The sequence below is a fragment of the Pieris brassicae genome, chromosome 4, assembly GCF_905147105.1.
Source record: "Pieris brassicae chromosome 4, ilPieBrab1.1, whole genome shotgun sequence".
Lineage (NCBI taxonomy): Eukaryota > Metazoa > Arthropoda > Insecta > Lepidoptera > Pieridae > Pieris > Pieris brassicae.
The window spans coordinates 19,088,354-19,111,640 of NC_059668.1; the positions used below are offsets into that span (position 1 = coordinate 19,088,354).

The 23,287-nt window shown below is 35.4% G+C and overlaps 1 protein-coding gene across 2 annotated transcripts in view; it reads right to left on the reverse strand.

The window, feature by feature from the left end:
- The window catches only part of LOC123708829 (LIM domain transcription factor LMO4), a 137,769-nt gene that overhangs the window by 34,467 nt on the left and 80,015 nt on the right, over window positions 1-23,287 (reverse strand). For both annotated transcript variants that reach the window (XM_045659746.1, XM_045659745.1), the window contains exon 2: window positions 16,016-16,374. In XM_045659746.1, coding sequence (XP_045515702.1) covers window positions 16,016-16,305 — 290 coding nt within the window. In that variant the 5' untranslated portion in view covers window positions 16,306-16,374. The remainder of the gene's footprint in view (window positions 1-16,015; window positions 16,375-23,287) is intronic.

Here is a 23,287-nt window from a genome sequence, read left to right on the forward strand (position 1 = left end):
TCAAAGCCGCGTTACAGAGGCTCCGGGGTAGCTCTTTAGGTTTCTACCTCAAAGGCAATTTTTTGAATGGTAGGACTTAATACATTTTCTCATTTAATAGAAAATTTGTCGTGTTTATATCCGGGTGTGGTTTCACTATATGTGAAGACTATTTTCAAAGACTTAAGATTAGAAGAACAAAGTATAAGTATAGCTTTTACACATTAAGAAAAACACTTTTTGAACGGATTAAGCTATGTATTATTATTAAAAACTTGCGTGACCACACACGCTGAATAGCACGCGAAACGTCGGAAAAAATGTAATATTTAGAATTATGTAAATAATTATAAGTTTTTAATAATAATACATAGCTTAATCCGTTCAAAAAGATCAAAGTATACTTAAACGTTTAATTTATATGTTTAAGTTTAAGTAAACTTTATTGCCTTCGAGTTCAGTAGCTTACAATTTCAATATAAAATATATCACGAAATGTGAATATATTGTATAAGTCGTTTTGAATTAAACAAATCGTGACTCCGAACATCTAAGACAAATTACACCAAACTAAGAAACTTTCAAAATCTGAAACATTTCATTAAATTAAAGGACACATGAATTTGTTTCCATCTCTCATTCGAACTTTAATCTAACTGATAAAGGGAATCCTTTCGCATTCGTGATTTATATAAGTAATCCTAATCGAAAACTTTTAGGTCTATTAATTAGAATCCTGTATGCTAAACTTTGTCGAAGTTTATTTTCTTACGTCACGTGTAAAATTGAATACGTGAATTCTCATTAATTTAAGATGAAGACTGTATCTTGACACGTTATTTTATTCATTACGGAGACGTTCCCGTTCTGAATGTTGTATACGTCGACTTCAGATTGTTATAAGGAACATAATTTAAAACCTCTCAGCGAGATCATTAGTGACAGGAATAAAGGTGAAAGGATTCTGTATAATATTGCTCGAATCCTAAGTGTGAATAAATGAATTCTAGTGTAAATAAATAAGATTCCAAGTAATTGGTATTAAAGTTTTATTGACTTCTCGAGATCTATAATAAAAAGTTATTAATGTTTCTTTGTAATGTTTACGGTCACTAGCAAATGACGAATCCATATTCGCAGGTTTTAAGATGAACACACAACGGCCCTTAACAACCTCTTCTATTGAGTCTACTGAACATAGTTAAAATGTCTTAAGAACTTTATCTTTAAGAAGAATAAGAATAAAAAAAAATTCCATTACAAAAATATTTCGGAAATAAGCTTTGCATTACGTTTTAACAAATCGAATAACACCTAATAAGCGTTTTACATTTACATAAATATATTTTTAGATACCATGATTAATGTAATCAATACTAAAGTGAATAAGGCTTTTATACCGTACTGACTTCTATTTTTAGTGTCAAGATGCGATCTTTCAAAATAATTACTATGACTTTACAGCGACGAATAAAGAAACCGTAGCCATTACTTCACTGTAATGTAAGTACAAAGTATTCTGTATGCAACGTAATCAAAGAAATGATAATAATATAAAATGACTTATCAAAAATGCAGACTGTAATCGAAGGTAGGAAAATAGGTGCTATACATAAGTCTATCGTGTTCTCGCGCGTACTTGTTGCGTCGATTCGAAGACGCCTCAACCGGGAGCAGAGTCATCTGTCAATCTACGGCCACTTATACGCTTGGTGGAAAGAAAAGTGTTTTATAATAGCTAAGAGGCTTTTGTATTTCTAGGGGACATTGTAACATTATTCAAATACATAGGACTTTTGAATTGATTGAGGATAAAGTAGACTAGACTAATACCGGTGACCACCAAACAGTTGTTCAGTTAACTATCACAGTATAGTAAGGAAATGCTAACAGATTTGCCACAGTGACAAAACGTACGTACGATGTACCGCTTATTATCGTTTCTTAGTGTCAAATCGTAAATGTAACAAAACAACTGTTTTTTGAAGTTTATCAGCACAGTGAATTATGAAAATCATTGTTGTATATAAATATGCAACTACATATATGTATATAATTGTCAAAATAGTGAAAAGACCGCATAGTACACCTACCAATACGACATCATAACAATAGAAAATGATTACTACGTAGGTATTTTTAAATCGATAACGAACTTGTTGCGGAAAATTTGTTAAATAATTATAACGTATCGCTTAATTACCATCGCATTTTCCAATTTCATTTTTTTTATATTTCATAATTGCCCACCGTTCAAATTCCAATCAAATTACAAGTCCATATAGAATAACTCCATTATCGCATAAACAAATTAACTGACATTTGATAGTTAAGATAGATTCACACCACCATTATTCTTTGAAGATGTTAACTCAGCTACAATATTCAAAACAAGAAATGCAAAACTGCAGGATAAGTTTTCTAGTATCCCTAACAAGTCGCGAAATCGCAAAGATTTAACGAGTGTTACGCTAGTTACGGCAACTAGGCATAAAGTAGAGGTGTTATCGGATGTCGTTATAATCACAATGCATGTTAGGTGTATCAAGTTAGCACGTCGTTAGCAAGAAACTCGTTAGTGGGCGCGTGGCGTCGACAAGTCAAGAATTTGCTAATGACGCATGCCGCCCGGGCCTCAACTTGCAAGATTGATACGTTCATAGGATGCGCGAGAGCGAATGTTTTATCATAAACTTCATGTATATACACTTAATATTATAAAGTTGAGGTGTTTGTTCAAGGCGCTAATTTGAGGAACTACTTTAGTCAACTTATTGAACTTTCCTATTACGAATTAATGTGTGAAATCAGAAGCTAAAAAGAAGACATTTTATAATTCCTGTTGGCTTTATTGTATGATTTATTGCAATTACGTTAGAGAAACTAATTTATGCATGTTCCTAGTAGGAATGTTATGTATATTTAAATATTAATAAAATCAATATGTTAAACGGTTGGTTTTTGTTCGTAGACAAAAGATGGTGAAAGACGCGATATTTTTGAAAAATTCAACAAAAATATATCATCAACAAACCTTAACACGTAGCTGTGAAGCAATCTAGTATTCAAATTGACATAGCTAGTAAAACAACAGAGGCTCCGGACTAAGTTCCATAAACTCGTTCAACTCCCCTCTACACACTCTATCGGCGATTTTTAATTAAGTCCCTTGCGAGCGTCGAGCAAAGTAACACCATCAATTCATTATCCTAAACTCCGGCCCGATTGTTCCTCGCTCGCTACTTACGCAAACTTTCATTTTAATCAAGCGTTTAATTAAAAATTATCCGAGAAAAACAAAATAAGCCCGTTAGGGCGGTCTGAAACTAATTAAGGCGCATGCGATGAGCCGGCCGACAACGGGCCGTGAGGTGAGCGTTCTTTAATTAAACGCCTTGTTCCACTCCAGTGGTCGCTTAGCGAAACTATTAGTGCGGCGAGGAAAAACCTAACAAGTGTTAGGGGCGGGTCCTGCTGATTGCGGCTCTCCTAGACAATTAGACGCCCTATACACGTTCCTACAACTTGTCCTTTACTTGCTAGTTTAGATACTATTTACCGTTATAAAGCTTTTATTTCGTTTACAGTTTCAATTAAAACAACGTATACGTATAGAGTTTTCAAACAGTTATATTAATAAAACCTGTTGTTCGAAGAGCCGGGAGAAAGTTTTGTAATTAATGTTAATTTATCCATCAACTTGCTAAAATCAATTATCTAGTTATTACTCGCAATCGCCAACTTTATTAATAATCTTAAACTTATGTTCAACTATTTGGTGGGAGATAGAGCTTTTTCAATGATGTGTCACGATTAAAAACTTTTATGAAGCGCGTTGCAGTAAAACACTGCAGGTAAACAGACCGCTAGGATAAAATACTAATTACGATAGACGCTTATAATTATACTAACAGCATCGGTCAAACGCATCAAAATTAATTGGCCACGAGCTCGCGTATTAATTACACCAATTATCTGTTACACTCATAAATAATAATGAATTATTGCACATAACATTTGTCAAAAGCCGCGCTCATACGATGAGCTAATCGACTATCACCGCTAATTGCCCCCGCGCGCCCACCGTCACCCGCCCTACGCTGGGCGGGCGGGTGGTTGGGTGCGCGCTAACTAATTAGATAAGTTTGCAACTTCACTGTACTTCTGGCACCCCGGTACCGGTAAGCATCAATCTTTTTAATTAAACATTTTTGACGCTGCACCGATTAGCCATCGAACTCATTTCTATGCTAATAAAATAAATTCATCATTTATATGCTTATTATTGCTACGGTAATAATTGAAGCACCCGCCTGAGTTTCGAGTTTTAATTAAGATCTAAGCATAAAATAACGTTAACTGAATATTAAATAAATAGAGATGAGGTTATTGTAATTCATTTGCGTGTAAATGTTTTATTTTGATTTGGATTTGATAAATGGCACTCCATTATGTATTAACAAATAATTTGGTATATATTGAAATGTGTTTTGTAAGGACACATTGAGAATACATAATGCATATAGCTTGTTATGTGTCATATAAAACGAGTGTGGTCTAGGCTCCTATTTTAGACCAGCGGTAAACACAATATCAAAAGTTACAATAGCACATTGTCCGTCGCTCAGTCTGATTAAATAAATAAAGGGTGCCGATGCGAAACGATTGCGTTGATCTTTATCGCGATTTTGCGACATTAACGACATACACATAGCTAAAATGACCTTAAATACAAACTAAATAAGAGCCTTAACTTGCTGTATCAAACAAAAACTGCAGCTATCTAATCGGCAGCCCGAACTCATCCCGCAATACGATATCGGACTTTATTTCGATTGTTTTTGATCGCGTCTCGCGCGGCCAACGTGTCTCGTTAGTAAGGCTTCACGATAGGACCGAGATGGATGGCGTTAGGTAACTGGATCAGAAAGAATTGCACTTAATTCTTCATCGATACACGCTTGACGGCATGGATTGACTAATTGTGAGAAACTTCGCTTTATTGCGTAGTAAAATTTGGTACTTAATTTGTTCATGTATGAGCTGAGAGCACCGTAAAAGCACTTAGAGGGTATTCATATTTTTGCATCATTAATGAATCTCGACGTACATTTAAGCGGTGTCCGGCGAGGATCGTTAGGGTGCTTTATTTAGGGTAAAGGGCCCAGTAATTGGACAGACCGGATGCAGTGCACTCACAGGTGCTCTGTGCGTGCACCCTTGCGGGACTGGAACTGAGACTCAATTGGAAATTATTTTTAATTCAAACGATTAATTATTAAAGAAATGACATTAACAAATGCCTCATTCACCCCTATATATTGAATTAATAACTTTAAAGGATTTCAATAACTTAGTACTCAATCATAATGAAATAAGTGTGTTTAATTAAGTCAAAATAAGCCATGTAAATGTTGATTACGTTATACAATCTGAATTTTAATTGTAATAAATTATATCGGACGATACCAGAACCCATTCCACGGATACCTACAGTAATGAGGTTGTAAACAACGATCTAATTAAACTCCTTAATCGCAAAACTCAAACGGTTACCGCTTTTAAAACAAAACCTCGCAATTTTCAGAGCGACCACCGCGTAAATATTCTTCTATCGGCTTGGCGATCGCGGCTCATTACCTGCACCCCTCCCTAATTAGACACCCATCCTTTAACACCCCCTCTGACCTTTTTCACCTTTCCAGAATTGTTTTCTAATAAATCCGTTATTTGGACCCGTTTAACTCCTAATTGCCCTGATCGATAATGTTCGTGAAAATTTTGAATTTCGAATGTTTGCTTAAAAAGCTTCTTCAATCTAACTTACTGCGAAAGATATTCTTTTTTAAAATTTATTTTACAAAACTTAAAAAAGTTTGCCGCGTTTAAGTCAAGTCACGTGGTTATCGGTTAATGGAGGAGACTCGGCATCCTGGAGCCACAAAAGAGTTTTTTCTCGTAATAGACATCCCGTCGACATCATTAACGTATCGGCAAAGTTAGCCTCGCAGTTATTTGCTAATGTGACAACAAGAGAGAGAAAGTCCGCCACAAATAAGGGGCCATCTTTTTGGGTTAAGGCTGAGATACACTGTATGAAAATAATCCATCAACTATACTATAAAAAAATACAATTTTATTTTTCAATAATTAAGTTATTGGGTAATGTTAAAATTTATTGTCTTGTATAAATCGATGGACTACTGATACAAGAAACATTGATAAAAGTAAAAAAATATGTTTAAAAACTGTATGTGTTTTTAGATGATTTTAGCCTTACATATTATTGTTATCGGTATGCCAAGGACCTGGGGGTGTATTCTAATGCTGCGTTAGTGAAGCCCGCTAACGAACAGGTTAAGGCGACGTCATCGAATCGGACCGGGAATTTCGCCTCATTAAAAGTTGTAACCAGTAGAGGCAATTTAAAGAACCGCGACCGTCTGGCTTATTAAAGAGGGACTTCACACTATCACTCTCGATATTCTGACGTTTGCATTGTGTTTGTGGGAGCATAAAAACCCGATACATACAGTTAAAATTCTTTTAGGATCGTTAAAAAAAGATTCATACGGTAGCGGTCACCAGACGCGTCTATTTCGAAACTTTCTAGTACGTAGTTCATCAACAAATTCATTATGTCGTAAAAGAGCGTGCGCGAGACCGAAATATCGTGGGGATCGTAAAACCGCTCGTAAAGACGTTTGTTTACTAATTCGAGTGGGGCAGGTGGGGCGGCACGCGAGGGATGCTGCAAATAATAACAACACTAATATAGTACACATTAAATTGAAAAAAATGGGAGAGCACTAAAACCCAATGCGCTGACATTCCGCGCGAACGTTTCCACTCACTTTTTTGCCGGTAACGTGTCCGCAATTAGTGTTTTTACACTTTAATCGTTGATAAGAATTACACAGTTAATACGAAATACGATCGCTTCTTTACTGTAATATAAATGTAATAAAACGAATAATTTATTTTAAAATTAACGGCGCTTAATTAAATCATTTTGGTAATCAAACTAGCTGATAGTTTCACCTCTATTTGGATTAGGGTCCTTCAAGAGAAGAACGTACCAATTCATAAAGTCCGGCAACGCACGTGTGAGCCTTCAAGCATTGTGTATCCATGGGCGGCGGTATTACTTAACATCAGCTGTTCGTTCTTTTTTGCTTGTACTAATCTAATTCTAGAGGACTGTTGGCCTAATGATTACTTTTTGTGACTCACCCCTGGGGTCGTAATTTCGATCCCCGGCTGGGCTCTTCCTGTCTATGTGCGCATTTTACACCGAGCGTACGATCAAGGACATCGCGAGGAAACCGGAATGTCCTAGACCAAAAACATTTTTGATCACCTACTACTAATAATCACGGATCAGATACAGAAATCCGAGGGCCAGATCTAAAAGCTTGGAGCGCCATAGATACATTACAACTTGTAAAGAACAACTTCAACATGCAGAATATAAACAGTCAACGCGATAATTTTTGGGTTGTTAAAATTCCTTGCGTGTCATGAACGTAATAAAGTAGAAGCGTAAAAAATATAGATCATAATTTTTGTATACATATGAAAATATATAGCTGAAAATTACAGAGACATACAAACTTGAGCAACATAGTTACCCAAGGTTAACACATGAGGTTAATTAAGATCAGAGCTATCGGAAACAGTTACCACTTGACGCGAGTTACCGAGACATTAATTGACATGATTTGATCCTCGTCAACGGCTGAAGGGTTCAATCAAATATCTTCGCGATACTACGAAAGATTATAAACGGTATTTTAATACATTGCATTTGTTTATAATTATATATGGTGGCGATATAATAATAGTTATAAAGCCCGTTTATGTAAATTTTTACAAATGTTAAATATACGGTTTAGATTTGTTATCTGTTACATTTTTTTCTCGTAACTCAACATCCTACTAAACTCCCTTCTGTGCCATTGATCGGAACCGCTTCCCGGGTAAAAGCATACTCCAGGTTTTTGCAAAGATCTAATGTCTTATATTTCCACCTTTTTTAGGACGCCTTCTTGTCCTTCTCCCCGTTAGTCCTATCCATGTTTTTAAAGACAATATATGAAGATTTACGAAGTCAATAGTGTGATTGTTGGGGTACAATCCCCGAAATATGTTAATATTCAGGACCCATGTATATTAACAGCGATAATACATTACTCATTAGACATTTTATAGTTTTTGTTATTTTATAAAAACTTGCTCTGAAATTTAAATTTCAAAACAATTTAATCCTTTACAAGTCTTTAAATTCTTACAAAAGAGTACCTAATATTTAATTTCACTGAAACAAAGCCTAATTACGTATCCGACATTTGTTCATTAAAACGAATTCGTTTTGTTTTAATTTTAATTATGTGAAAACGAGTCTAGTGAAAATGAATTTACACAAAAAGGTACAAAAGATCCGCCGAAAGCAATGAACCTACTTGTTTAATTGTTACACATTCACACATGGAAACTGCGGGAAAAACGTTGCTTTGAAATGAAAGCGCAGTTTTAACACAAACAGAATATGAAAAACGAATTAAGTCCGTTGAGTTCGATACTTTTTCTTTCCATATATTTTGAACTGACAAGTTGATACTGGCATTCCGGCGAATCTCGGCTAGTTGTATTAAAAATTCCTTTGTCAATGGCTATCAATGATTTGTGTACGAGTACCGCTGTCATACTTGCGCCAAATTTTCGCTTGGTTGTTTTTAATTTTTTTTGACGGCTGGACGCCGGACACTGCTTTTATTTATTAACAAATTCGTCTCTTCCCATCGGAACTCGGTGCGATCCGGACTGTTCCAATATAAGCTCTAGAACAATGCGATAAAGTTTTATATTGTACGTTTGGTAGAGTGTATATCCCCTGTTTTCCACCGAGCGGGCATCGTTTACGAGGCTGCATAGGCGCGACGCAGCAATGCGCCGTGCTCCACCCATATCAATTTCGAAAAGGTTTCCTATCCTATTCGGTTGGCACGGGGAAATTGCGTTTTGATCGTTTTGTGTGTAAAACTGTTGCCCTAAATTAAACGCTTTAATAATAGAATAGAAAAATTTCGATTCTGTTGACAGATGCATCTGCACGTGAAAACGGTGTATCGCGAATATTTGATGAATTAGCCGCTCGCAACTTAAATGTAAATATTGAAGCGTAGAGTTGATCGACCGCATCAATGGTGTATCATTAATTACAAACGAGTTCCAATTAGAGATAGTGCAGGCAAATCAAATTTAACTGAGTCCTGTGCGAGCCGCTCACTAATTAGAGTTGCGGGCTAGGTGCCTCCTGTGAACTAATCAGGTGGCTAAATAATGTAGTCGTGACGGCGTCGTTAGCGCTCGTGAGACAGACGTTATTAATTAACATCACTCCTCCCCCTCCCCTGCACACATACCCCTCCCACTGGCCCATTCTCTGCGTGCATAGGATCCTCTCGTCTACGATATTAATTAATTGGAAAACTTAATAATCTATTATCACGTTTAGTGACGTTTTAAAACTGACATTGTGTGCAATGAAGCTTTTTAATTAAGCAATAAAGAGTTAATGTATGGGATAAAAATGTCTGGTATTATGTCGTGGAATGTTTGAAGACAAGATTTCAATTAAGAAGCCGAAGTCAATTTATGTAACAAAGCCTTGGGTACAAGCGACATGGGTGCCTCCTACCTCCAGAGACACGAGTTCGTCAACTCCACGAGGAAATACATGTCCCTTTTGACGTTCTATTGACTTGTATGTGTTAAGATTTTCGCTTTTATAAACATTCTTTGATGTGCTTCTTAATATTTTAAATGGGAGAATTAGATGTTATATAATTGATACTGTATAAGAAAATCAATGTTCAAATTGAAAGGAGATGAAAGCTGCGTATTTATGGCATTAGCCTTTATTTGTAAACGTATATTTGATAACGTTGAAACGCTATTATAAAAACTAGGTACAAAACTCCAAATTCTATATATCTAGACCATAACCAAAGAACTTGTATCGTAAATGGAGGAAGAAGAGATACCAGAGAAGATGAGTCAGGACCGTAGTTATTGGAGGTCCATGGTCTCTGTCTTTTTGGAAAAAAAAGCGTGACTGTAATAGAGATTGAAATATAGAGAAATGTTAAATGATATAGCTATTAATTCACATAAATGTCTAACAACTGAATAAATCATTACTAGGCAAATTCATGTATTGTTTTATTGGAGTGCAGTATGGCAGCCGTTTGATGTCACTTCCAGACTGGCTGCTAAATTAACACTGACAAATGCGTATCGCCTTTAGACATTATCCGATAACGATACACATTTTACAGAATAACTTCGTAATTATTAGGAAATGTTAATACCATTTTTTTCAAATAAAACACGTTTGTATTTTTTTACTTATGCGTATTTTTAGTATTAACCACGTATTTATTACTAACTAAACGGAAAATTTGAGGCTTTTTTGGGCTAAAGTCATGTAAACGACCGAGGAACACCAAGAGGAATTGTTATGATGTAATCTTATCGCCTAAGTATCGTAATGCTCGAGACGAGACACGTAAATCGATAAAAATAAGTAAGTAATCCGTATTGTTTAAAAGACAATATGAAAATTAAAATGTGTTCAAATTAAAATCATTCATTATAACAATGCATTAAAATGTATAAGGTTTAGGCGCTCTTATAAGTAAAAAATATGTGTCAAGTTTCCCAGCTCTTCCATACTAAACTTATTAGTTAATTCCCTAACAATTCTTTTTAAGTTTTTCAATAATAATACTGTTTTTTTAATGTTCTCTCAATGTTCTAATAAAAAGCATAACGCGACGCGTAACAAGCGTGAGAGCATGAGTAAGTGTGTGGTGTTTTTTTTTATTTTATTGCTAGTAGGTCTACCTTCCCGGCGACTTACGCCCCGGGGCCGAGGAAGCAAAGCTTAAATATTTTTTTCAGTACAAGTTTTTATTGAGTATATTACAAATATTTGGATTGGACATGGTTAACCACCCTAGTTGAGGGTAAATTTTAATGACCTAAATAGAAATCTATACGTTGACCATTTCTAGATATACGGAAATACAATGTTACGCTACATTGCAATGGGATTTTAAAATTATAATTGAAATAATGATATTTCCTGTGTGGCGGAAGTTATGAATTATGATATTGCGAGGTCAACGAGCCAGCTTAGGTCAAAGGAAAACTTAATTAACGCCAGTACACGATAGGCTTAATTTTTTTTAATTAACCTGTATCTACACTTCGAAAGAGAGGATTAATAACATTTTATGATTTCTCATACTTTTATATACTTACAAAATTTACATATCTAATTGAATATAAACTTTTATTTCCAACACACAAATATTGGCCCAATTTTCTATTTATCAATTTATAATTATTATTATTACTATGTGCGCATTTAACATTCGTTCGAACGGTGAAGGAAAACATCGTGAGGAAACCAGCTTGCCTTACATCCAAAAAGTCAAAGGCGAGCGTCAGCTACAGAAGTCTGATCACCTACTTGCCTATTACATTAATGATCATGAAACAGTTACAGAAATCTGAGTCCCAGACCTAAAACGGTTGCAGCGCTATTGACTATTATTATTATTACTATGTAAGAGCAGTGGCCTAGAGGCTTTAGCGATCGACTCCAATGTCTGAGGTCGTCGGTTCGATTCGCCTATGCACCAGTGGACTTTCTTCATTTAAGATTCACCCGAACAGCGAAGGAAAACAACGTGAGGAAACCGGCTTGCCTAGAAGAGTCACTGGTTACTTTGATTACTATGTAAGTAAAGAATATAGTAAACTAATTATCTTAACATATTTATGATATTCGTTATATATGCCGAAATTATTATATGTTTAAAGAAAAACATTGAATCTACAAATTACTGTTGCAACACAACGTTGGAAACCTAAAGCTTGAGCTGTTATTATATCATCGCGTATAACTTTGACCAAGGACGAAATAGACAGCCTTTACAAGTGGTCATCGATAATCAAATTACACACAGATCGTGGACTAACATCCATGTTTAGTCTTTGTGACGGTACAAAGAGACAAACGAAATTAATTGGGGCCATGTCGGAGTAATCCAATCTTCGCTAGTCCGGCACACGCCTTTTACTTCAATAAACCGAACAAGAAACTTATCAAAACTTGCACATGGATTTTGTGGATACTGATATCAAACGTGACTTTGTCTGCTTGAGTTGCAGATTGTGGGTGGTTAAATGGACATACATAGTAATATAGATACTTGTTATTAGGAATGCATATGATACCGATATTACGGCAATACTTTCGGTTTGCCGATACATGTGTTTCGGCGATGATTTGATAGCCCCGGGGAGTCCCCGCGTATTTGCGTAGTATTTTTTCGATACCAAATAAAATAAAATACAGGGTTACAAAAATCTTATCAATGTTAATTTTAATCAGTTATTTATTGTCTTTTAAATTAATTAAGTATATAATTTTAATAAGCACACCTTTAATCTTATTCAAAGTTTTATTTATAGACTGTTTATATTTTTTAATAAAATCAAAAACTTTAACCTAACTTGATATATTTTACCTTAATTTTAATTCAATAAGCGTTGGTATATATATATATATATGAGCATCGCATCGGCAAAAAGGCGTATCGATGCATCCCAGCTTGTTATACACATAATTATCTTTTTGTGTTAAAATGAAACAAAGTAGTGACATCTACAGATTACTAACATATATCCCGAGAGACCAGTTTTTAAACCTGAAGATTTTATTAGATGCATTTTTATGAGAGATTGGAAGAAAACGTTAAAAAGTTTTCTATGAAGACGAGGTTGATCGAAATTGGAATAAAATTAATAAAAAACTATACATTTTTAGTTAAATATAAATTGTCCGCAAAATATAAACCTTCGGCATCTTGATGAGAGTTTGTCGACATCAATTTACGTACAATGTCAATTTGCACAAGAGAAACGTTCTGGGACATAGTGCCTCATTAGAGGCGGGCGGTTGCAATTAAACCGTGCGTCTTTTGCGTTAACGAGCGACCAAAATTGGAAGCTCGGACAAGAGCTTAATAAAATGTAATAAATATTTAGCACGATAATATCACTGTTATTTATTAATGATTGATAGCCCATTTAATAGCCTGTATGCGGATTATCTGATGATAAGACCTCCCTGATTGGCTTGTTAATGTCACATTTGATACATTTATGGCGATAATTGAGCCGATAGCATTCTTTTAAGGCTTTTTATGTCCACCAATAATAGATATGTTATTTCATCCCCAGGATACGGGGACAAAATAAACCTATACAAATACGATACAACTAAATTTGAGAGACTTCAATATTATTATAATCGGAAATGATATTCAAGAAGTTGGACTATAAGTTGCAAATGTGGCGAGCGCGAGAGTTAACAATGCGAAAGTGTGAGGGAGTAAGAAGTTGGTTTTAGAGGCGGCTCGTTAGCGGCGGGCCTGATTGCCGATTGAGCAGCAATTGCCTTGATTGACGGAGCTTAACGAACCTGCTTCAAGAGCCTGGACGTGCTTCACCGTCTCGATCTTTTAGATGTAGGTGAATTTTCATCTTTCTCACTAGTTATCTTATAACGCATAGAAACAGCAACACATCTAAACTTAAATGATATGTCGATATTAAAGACTAAATCGACTCTAAGCATGTTGAATATTTATAATATAATTTTAGAAGTTAATCCAATGCTATCTATCTACAAATGTTTATTTTAAGCAGCATCAAATTATTTATAACATTGTTAGTAAATCGCGTAATTTTGTGTGTACAGTAATCAGTAACACGTCTTTTAGGAGCCGCAATCCATCATATCGGGACAAAAGGGGGTTGTGGCTGTTTGCGTGAGAGAACGTTAATTTCGTTAAGGAGTCTCAATCAGGGAAGACGTGTACGTAAAGTCGAGCGGTCGCCGCGGGAGCGATTCAAGCGAATCACCGTACCTGGAGGCGCGGGGGTCGACTCGTTAGTTGTTGTTTGCCGAGTGACGCGGGTCAATCAGCAGAGACATGCACGGAACCGCACTTCTTCATCCCCCTTCGCCCCCGCACCCCTCACCCCCACTCGTTAGGCCGCGTCTCTGTCAACTGAGAGACGAGCTTTATCGAATCTACGACGCACGAACCTCGCGGTTGGCCCACTCTTCTCTGCTAGTTAGGTTCACAACCACCGGTAAACAAGGGAAATCAGTGTAAAATGAATTTGTATTTTCATCTCAAATAATCCAAATGAGACTAGCGGAATCTCACTGTGCGTTGCAAAGTAGATACTTTAAGGGCAATTAGGTAGAGATAGTTGGACTAGCTAATTGGGATGGATTCCTTGCGTTCCACTAATTAACAGGGCGGCGCCTGAAGGCAGCTGCGGTCCACGTGCTATTTGCCAACTAACACCGCGCGTAATGTAAGCCATACAATTATTAAATACACAGTTTAAAAAGAATAAAGTGAGTGCTTCTAAAACTTTATAACTCATAATATCTTCAGTCTGACGTTCAGAAAACAACTTCTTTAATTAATGTTTCCCTACAATTTTTGCAAGAGAATAGTAAGTTTTAAATGGGATGCTTGTAAAGGATAAAAGGACTAAACATTTATTTACATTGTAAATAGAATCATGTTGAATTTAATTTAGGAGAATTTAATTAATTGACAGTAAGACTCGCTTGTATATCAGTTATCATCAATCTAAATATGCTTCTTCGCTAAGTCAAAAGTGAGTAAAACATGACATTTCTTTTGTTTCTGCTTATAAATTACAAACGCAACGTGATTTATAAATGAGAACAGACGCGGAACGCTACAACAGCAGTTAATTAGTGAGAAAATAAACTAAAAACTTCGTTTGTCGATCTAAATTAGCCCTTAGCGTTTTTTTAATTCCAAATTTAGTTTGAGATACCGTCGATCGGCCTAAAAGTACTTTTTGTGACACACCCAGGTATACGGCTCTAAGCATTTTCATAACAATGCGCCCGCGGCTTTCTCGGTATACTTTTTTCGGTCAAAACGTTTGACAGACGCTATTGTCATCGTTAGATGATCGACTAAAAACATAAGTTATTGACAATCGATGGGAATCAGACATCGAATGCCGGAGTAGACTGCCACTAATGAACATTTTTCAAACATGGGAAAGGAACGCAATTCCTTAATCACTTAAAGTGGCTTCGGACAGAATTTATTAACTTAATGGTGTAATATGAACAAATTTATGTTCTCATTAGATCATCTGCGTTTTAATGAGACGACACGCAATAATATTGTCGTTGGTTTTTACAACAAGAATTTTATAGACTCAATCGCCTAGACTAACTCTGAAATGGGTAATGATGTTCAATTATTGCTATTTTTTATTTACTTTTAAACACAAATCTTCCCAGACTTCTTAACTTACACTCTTAATTTTTACTGTTATTTTTCTTTTTGCGGTCTCTGGCAGAATGACCGTATGGAACACGTCTGCTCCACAGCATAATGCTAAGCCAGGGCCAGTTACAACCACAATACACACACATTAATAAAATTAGAAGCATTTAATGTATATTTCTTTTTTATTGACGTTCATAAGTGTACACAACCTATATTTTGACATTACACACTTAAAATGTACCTAATTCCTTTTGTTTTTCTTAATTTTTTTTGATTATTATTATTATTTTGTGCGTTTCGTTACTAAAAAAATTTATGTCTATGTTAACTTAACAGAAACGATTAAACTTTTATAAAGTTTCAATTACTTAACGATTTAAAATCGTACATAAAATATATTAGATATTGTTATACAAAACTAGCGATGTGCAATTTTATCTGTGCTGCAACAATTTCTTCTGTGAAATCAGATTACTAGGTTTGCTGAGAAGCCAATTACTTTCTTAAGTTTTCCCTTTTGTACACTGAATCAATGATGACACAGCATTATGCTTGTATTAAACTAATTTAACTATAGTGAAATGATTATTTATAAAACTCACCTAGTATAGTCGCTTTTACATAATATCATGCCTCCTTTGAAGTAGAACGATCTGCCCATATCCGCAAGTGCCTGGCCGCAACATGTGCATTTCAGACAACCATGATGCCAGTATCTGTCAAGGGCGTGGAGGAGGAATCTTTCTACGATCTTTCCGCCGCATCCTGCGCATTCTTTGAGTGCTGGGTTATTGTTGTTGTGCGGGTAGTCGTGTCCGTTGGCGAAGGCCGCCTCGGGTGAGGAGGGGTGGGGCGAGCTGAGCTCCGCGTACCCGTGGTAGTGCGGGTTCATACTCAGGGCGCTCGCCAGCTTGACGGTTGGAGCGGAGACCGCTCGCACGTACCACCGCAACTACACGCCCTGTTCACAAATAAATCTAGGTTAGATGAAACAAGAGAATTGAAATACAATGAGAAAAACACTTTTTGAACGGATTAAAGCTATGTTATTAAAACTTATAATTATTTACATAATTCTATTCACAGTGTGTCACAGTCACCGTGATCAATGAACAATGTTTTAATCAATTTGTCAGATTACGTATTAAGAAAACTTGTCAAATAGATACAATATATTAACGTATATATATAATAACATGAAAATATGTTATCTGTCGTAAGGCAAATGTTAAAAAAGATTTCAGATAAAAAATAAATTATATTCTCCGAATGCAGAGTTGAATACGGAAATGTATTTCTGTTAATTATATTTTTTATTTTGAAAGCGTTTCAGCCGAAAATTAATTTCTGTTTGACCTTCCGGGCGGCATCGTCCATGCTCCGCGGACGGGCGCGTTTATAAAATTTTCCAATTAACAATTTCGTACAATTAGAACCGGAGCGGGGTTCGGTCCTTTGCGGGGTCCGGGCGGTGTCAACCCTAACCAATTAGCCAGCGGCCGTCGTAGCGGCGGGACGTCTGAACCATCCCGTCGCCATAAAACTTAATTAAACGTTTTAAAACAAGTATTCATTAAAGAATAATCAAGCTTATGTAGTCATAAATAACAGGATTGTCCCGCGCAGAACGGGTGCCGTAATTAAGACTGCACAGAGTTGATCAAACGCACTGATTTGAAACTACCCTTCATTAAGAGAACGCGAGGCGGGCGCGGAGCTTCCGCTGCGGTGCAGAAACTAATTAAGAATAACGGACGCTTTAAAAGCGTAATTAATTTAGATTGTAATTCTATTTCGAGTAAAGTAAAGTAGACAATTATTTCAGTAGCCCTTTCTTTTGAAGCGATTTGCTTTGAATCTAATTTGGTTAATTTCTGTCCGTCGTAATAAGCTTGTAGGTGGATTATGTTTGACGTGTGCGGAATATTAAGGCGGAGCGTTCGTGAGCGATCTAGACATGTCTGTTGCGAGGTGCAAGTCATTACTGGTTGTCGGGTATGTCTAATGAAGGTTATAAGGGCCTAGTATTGATGGCGTGTACAGCACGGTCGAGTTGCGTGCGTACTAATGAGCAGGCGTCGCGTGCGCCTATCGTACTTCGTTAAATCGCACCCGGGATACGCACAGGGTTGCCACTTGCCACTTGTTAACCCGTCGACTCATCCCAATACATGTTCAAAGGAATGTTGGAAGTAACGAGTTAAATTCAAATATGGCACGCATCTCTGTCGGATAGCCGTGATAAAATATATTTTCAATTGATTTTGAAAGGCAATTTAGTAGTGTTAAATTCTATCAGATTACGTTCTCTCTCTGGTCAAACAGTAACGAACACGTTTTTAAAATATATTATACTTAATAATGACAAAATTATTTTTGTTATTTCTCAAGTTTCAAGAAATGTGTGACAACCCTGAAAACACCAGATTTATGTACGTTTTGTTAATTTTGTGAACACATGTTCAGTTACAAGTGTCTTCGAGATTGTGATTTGAACATTACTGGGATTGAAAGACAAGAAGTAGCTATAACTTAATAATTGTTTACAATGACTTTATATCAATAAAGTTCAGTACAGCAGATTGGTTGGTTGTGTCAGTGACATATGTATGATCTATTGTTGTGAAGGAATCAAAGCAAAGAACAAAATATTACGGGGTGCCCCTAAAAGGCTATCCATACCCATTTTAGTGGATTTGTGGCTTTAGGCTTTCATCTACCATGGTATGTTCTGAACCCCATAAAACTTCTCATAACAACTAAACTATTTCGTAAAAATCTATCAAAATTCAAATTTCGAATGATATAATTGAGTACAAATTACATTAAAACGTACAAGGAAAAATAATGTTTATGTATTATCACTTAAGTCGTGAATCGTTTGGTACATTTTGCTATGCGTGTGTAGACTGAGGGTGGCCTGGGAACCTGGGCAGGTGCTATTTTCATTATTCAAGCCCCATTGATTGGATACTTTGTTGGTGTTTAAAAATCTTATTAGCCACCGGACAAAAGCTCTCCTTGCAACCCTCCTAAGTGATTTTTTCAATTACTGTGAACTGCACCTAAATGTTTTGAAAGTCATCTTGTTAGGGTCCTATTAAGGTTAATAAATTTGAAATAATTTGCTGATTTAACTGTTTAGGTTCATGTCTGTAAATATTTAATATTAGTTTTTTTTGTATTATGTAAAATATTTTTTATAAACTCGCTGGCGTATAAAATTGCAATTCAATAATATTTATTAAGTATATATTTTATCTATTTTCACTGAAAACCCTCGGAGATTATATTTATTAAATCACAAAAAGTAGTGTAAATTTCTTGACTAAAAGTACATTTATCCTCGTAATCGGAAAATAGTTTTTCCTTCAGTTAAGAACAACAGCGTACGAATAATATAATTAAGGCGAAACCGACTGCGAAATTAAACTCGAAAACGGAATGAGTATGTGAGGCTAATTAGAGCCTGGGGCGGAAGACGCGTCTCATCGCGGGCCATGGGGTCGCTTGTGACCCCTAATCCAACAGGTCACGGGGACGTCTGTTATATTGTACAGAGCAATATCAGTAAAGACATAAAAACCTTTTTTTACACAAGAATTTATGGAAATATTTATATAGATCGATATTTCAAGTGCTTTTCAGTACTGAGTGAGCGAGAGAAGTCCACAGTTGGACCAACCGAAAACCAACTTTGCCACAATCCAGTAAGATACAGAGGAAGTAGTGTGTGAAAACGACAAGAACACCGCAAGGCACAACAACGTGATTTCTAAAGCTCTTCAAAATTTAATAAATGCACTATTTTTGTATAGAAAAGTTTTTACCTAAACTTCAAATTGCCCTTTCCAATTACAATTCAATAAAAATATTCTGCTACGTAGTTTCCATAATTCTACGATTCAAAAAACTATTCCATTAAGTTACAGGCTATTCAACAATTGAGTACCCGTACTAACAAACAACCGCTCTACAAGCATAACAATTCGTTTTCTCTCACATACTAATTAAAAACTGCGGACAAATTGGAGCCCACTCTCCGCTGACGAGAATAAAATATCTAGCATTGAGGACCTCGTCCGTTATTCAATAATTCTATACGAACCGAGTGTGTAATTCCTCGTAGGAGGAATGTTTTGAGGCGAAAATATATTTTTATTTCATTAATAAACGCGACGAACAATGTTTGTTTACTTTTTAAAGAAATAGCGTTCAAACAATGGCAATTTATAAGTTTTTAAATGCGTAATTAACAATTGTTCTTGATGTAACTGTGAGGACAGGGACTTCGTTTCCTTTACACCAGTGTCAGAATTATGAATATGAATGGGTAGAGATTGTATAATCATACGCTAATAATATCTTAAAGTATTATAACATAGCAACTTTATCACTAGTACATCTAATAAAAAAAAATTTACAGTAAAATGAGAAAGTGCAGTAGTCTCCATACTAGGATTCCCTGTGCCGTAGGTAAACAGTCTCCATTTGACATACTTATGATGTCCTGGTACCTATACTTGAAGTAATTACTTCTATGTAACCCTTACTAAGAGACGATAGTGAATATATTTGATGTAGTTTAACTGAGGCAGTTGGCGCACAAATCTCTTTGAACATTTTACACAGATACATGCAATTATTATTCAATTTATTTACACCATACAATGAACTTGTATTCAGAGAATATATATAATATAATTTGCATATAATGACCGCTAATGTCCCGAGCATTATTCATCGGACGTGACCTCGAATCAGCTAAGAACCGTTCGAATATACTGCTGACTTTTTAAATTAATATTTTTCTTACCTTGCAATACGTCGTAATTCCAAGACATACGTCGGATTGGAACACTTGACTACTATTTTTAAGGTAAATTTATTATGTTTAGTCTAGTCTATATTTATCATAGTTTAAATATAATTAGATAAAACACTTATGTGTACTTTTAGTTAACTTTATAATTGGACTAAATATAATTAATTTGGGTTCTAGTTTTCTCTAGTGCAATGTCGAAAAAAGAGTTGCCAACAGGCGAAACCAGGTTAGAGCACTGATCTGTTGTCAATGGAATCGTATTTATGAATAATGGTGCCTTGTTGATTTTTAACGAAATAAGGTACAAAAACATAAAACTAAAACAAGGTACACGTAGTACCCTCTAAATAGGCCTCCCATTTCCCCCCCTCCTTTAAACGAAAGAGTTTTGGCCAAAGCTCACGGATATCCAGATTCATCATTCTGATAAAATTTTCCTTTAGTTTTTAGTATTCATGAATCAATGTATTTTTATCTCGTCGTTTTTGTAATGTTTGCCTATAAGTGCTTGTCACATTGTATTGTATTTATTTTCCTTATGTACAAATTTATCAGTGTTCAGCGTTGGCAAGCTTCACCATCTACTCATTGAAACTAAATTATTAAGGAATACATAAATTCGTTACATAATAGCGACTGACTGCGAAAGAAGGCAGGGGCTTGACAGTGTAAAAAAGCAAATGACAGAACGTGTCGGTTGATTGTGATTTGTCTAGTATTGACCAATCACAATCAAGCGACACGATCCATCGTTATTTTTTCGTATTTTAGTACGGATGAATTTTAATTAAATTTGTAAGGGTCTATTTCAATGTTCTTTTTAAACGTCATGTTGCATAATCTTAAAATTGATCTAAATTTACTACACAAATATACACAGTACAAGAAAATTCTAAAGGGTTTTCTTTTTAAATTTGTTACTACTATGTGTTTACTATTATATCTATTGTCCCATGAATATGTAATTGGCGTTTTACTCTCTTTACTTATATTCAAGACATTACTAACAAAGAATAATTTTAAAACCTTATATGTCTCGTATCAGATGCAAACAATAACTCGTATTTACAAAGGGCTGAGGCGTATTTTATCTTTGTTTCATAGATAAGGCTCATACCAGCCCTGGTCACCTAAAATTATTATATTGTCTAGGTTTTATACTGGTATAAAAATTTAAAGATAAATGCTAATTTATTGTATTTTAACCCAATTTAAGTGGTGGTCAATTACGAATTCTGAATAGCATTCAAAAATGAATCAATGGCGTTACAACCTTTTTTAGGTCTGGGCCTCAGATTTCTGTATCTGTTTCATGACCATTTGTTAATGGAATAGTCAAGTAGGTGATCAACCTTCTGTGCCTGACGCACGCCATCGACTTTTTGGGTCTAAAGCAAGCCGGTTTCCTCACGATGTTTTCCTTCACCTTTCGAGCTAATGTTAAATGAGCACATATATAAACAGTCTATTGGTGCACAACCGGGCCTCGAACCTACGACCTCAGGGGTGAGAGTCGCACGCTGAAGCCACTAGGCCAACACTGCTCCTACTGTACTGAATAGCATTGAGTACATGAATAAATAATCGTTTAAGAAAAAGCAGTGGCGCTACAACCTTCTAATAATAATAATACTTTATTTTTGTTAGCACACAAACATAAGACTATATGGTAACTATTGTGTTAGTGACAATAATGTGCTAAATATTATATTAATTATTATTAATGGGTAAGCTTAAATGAATATTCAATGATAGAATTTAACAAGGAACATTAGGCTCTGGGCCTCAGATTTCGGTATCAATTGTTTTTTTCTAATAGGCAAGTAGGTCCCGGCGATATTTTCCTCCACCGTATTAGTGAGTGTTAAATGCGCACACAGACATAACGTTTTATTGGTTTACAGCCGGATTTTCAAACTTACGACCTTAAGTTAAAAATTTTCGTAACTTGCTATAGTTGATTTTTATTCCGTCTCAAACAAAGACCAAAGGTTTAGCAGGTTAAACATGTTCAAGTATCACTATTTTTAATATGTTGCATTCATTAATTCTTATTAAATACGAAACGCGTTCTAGAAAGATGTTTCTCGCTGACCAATGCTTATTTCCCACGAAAATCGAGTTCGTTGAATAATGTATGAAATTCGCGTTAATTTATTAGTATATTTGCATTAAAAGTTTAATCATTAAAATGTATATAAAATATCCGAAATGAAATCGAGCTACATCACTTAACAATCTTGTTTGTTCGTGACTGATAACAGTGCATCTGTTGTTCAGACAGTCAATGCACTTAGCACAATCTTATAGCCATTATCATATAAACTTGGTTCGTTTTTTATCAATAGTGAAGGAAACTAATAGCAGCAGGATAGTATGAAAAAAATTAGAAGCTAACTTAACGGAAGCAGAAACATTCGTTCGTTCCAGGCTGTAAACGTTCACTGCTGGACATAGTTCTCTCTTAAATTTCTAGTATGACTGCTTCCCCGTGCTCTACATTCGCCACTTTCTTACAACCTGGGTGGGAGGCGGTCGAACGTTTTCTAAACTTTTCCAGTTTTTAACAAGTAACAAATTAAAATAATCTAAAAACAATTGGACGTGTAAAATGGTATTCTATAGTCACTAACACTTTGGATTAAACAATACATCTATATATAGTCCAATCACTATCCAACTCGCAAAATTACGGTTTTTGCGCTATAAATCATGTTCGACCGTTACTGCGCGCGCGATGTCAACCGCGACATTTAATATTATAACTGGATTGGGGGCTTTGAAATCTGAGACAATTCAAATTTGGAATTCAATTTCATTCTTTTATTAACAGAGTTTAAGAAATTAAGAATAATCTTGCTTTTGTTTTGTCATATAATTTTGAACATCGAACGTTTGGTATGTGAGATAAAATACAAAATATATTTTGTTTTTAACTAGCAAAGATTATCCCTTTGTTTCCTTTTGATGTATTTGTTTATTTTTTCTCGCGGGTAGTTTCCCAACCTTTTACTAGAAACTGGCATAAAGTTGAAACTATTGCCAGTAA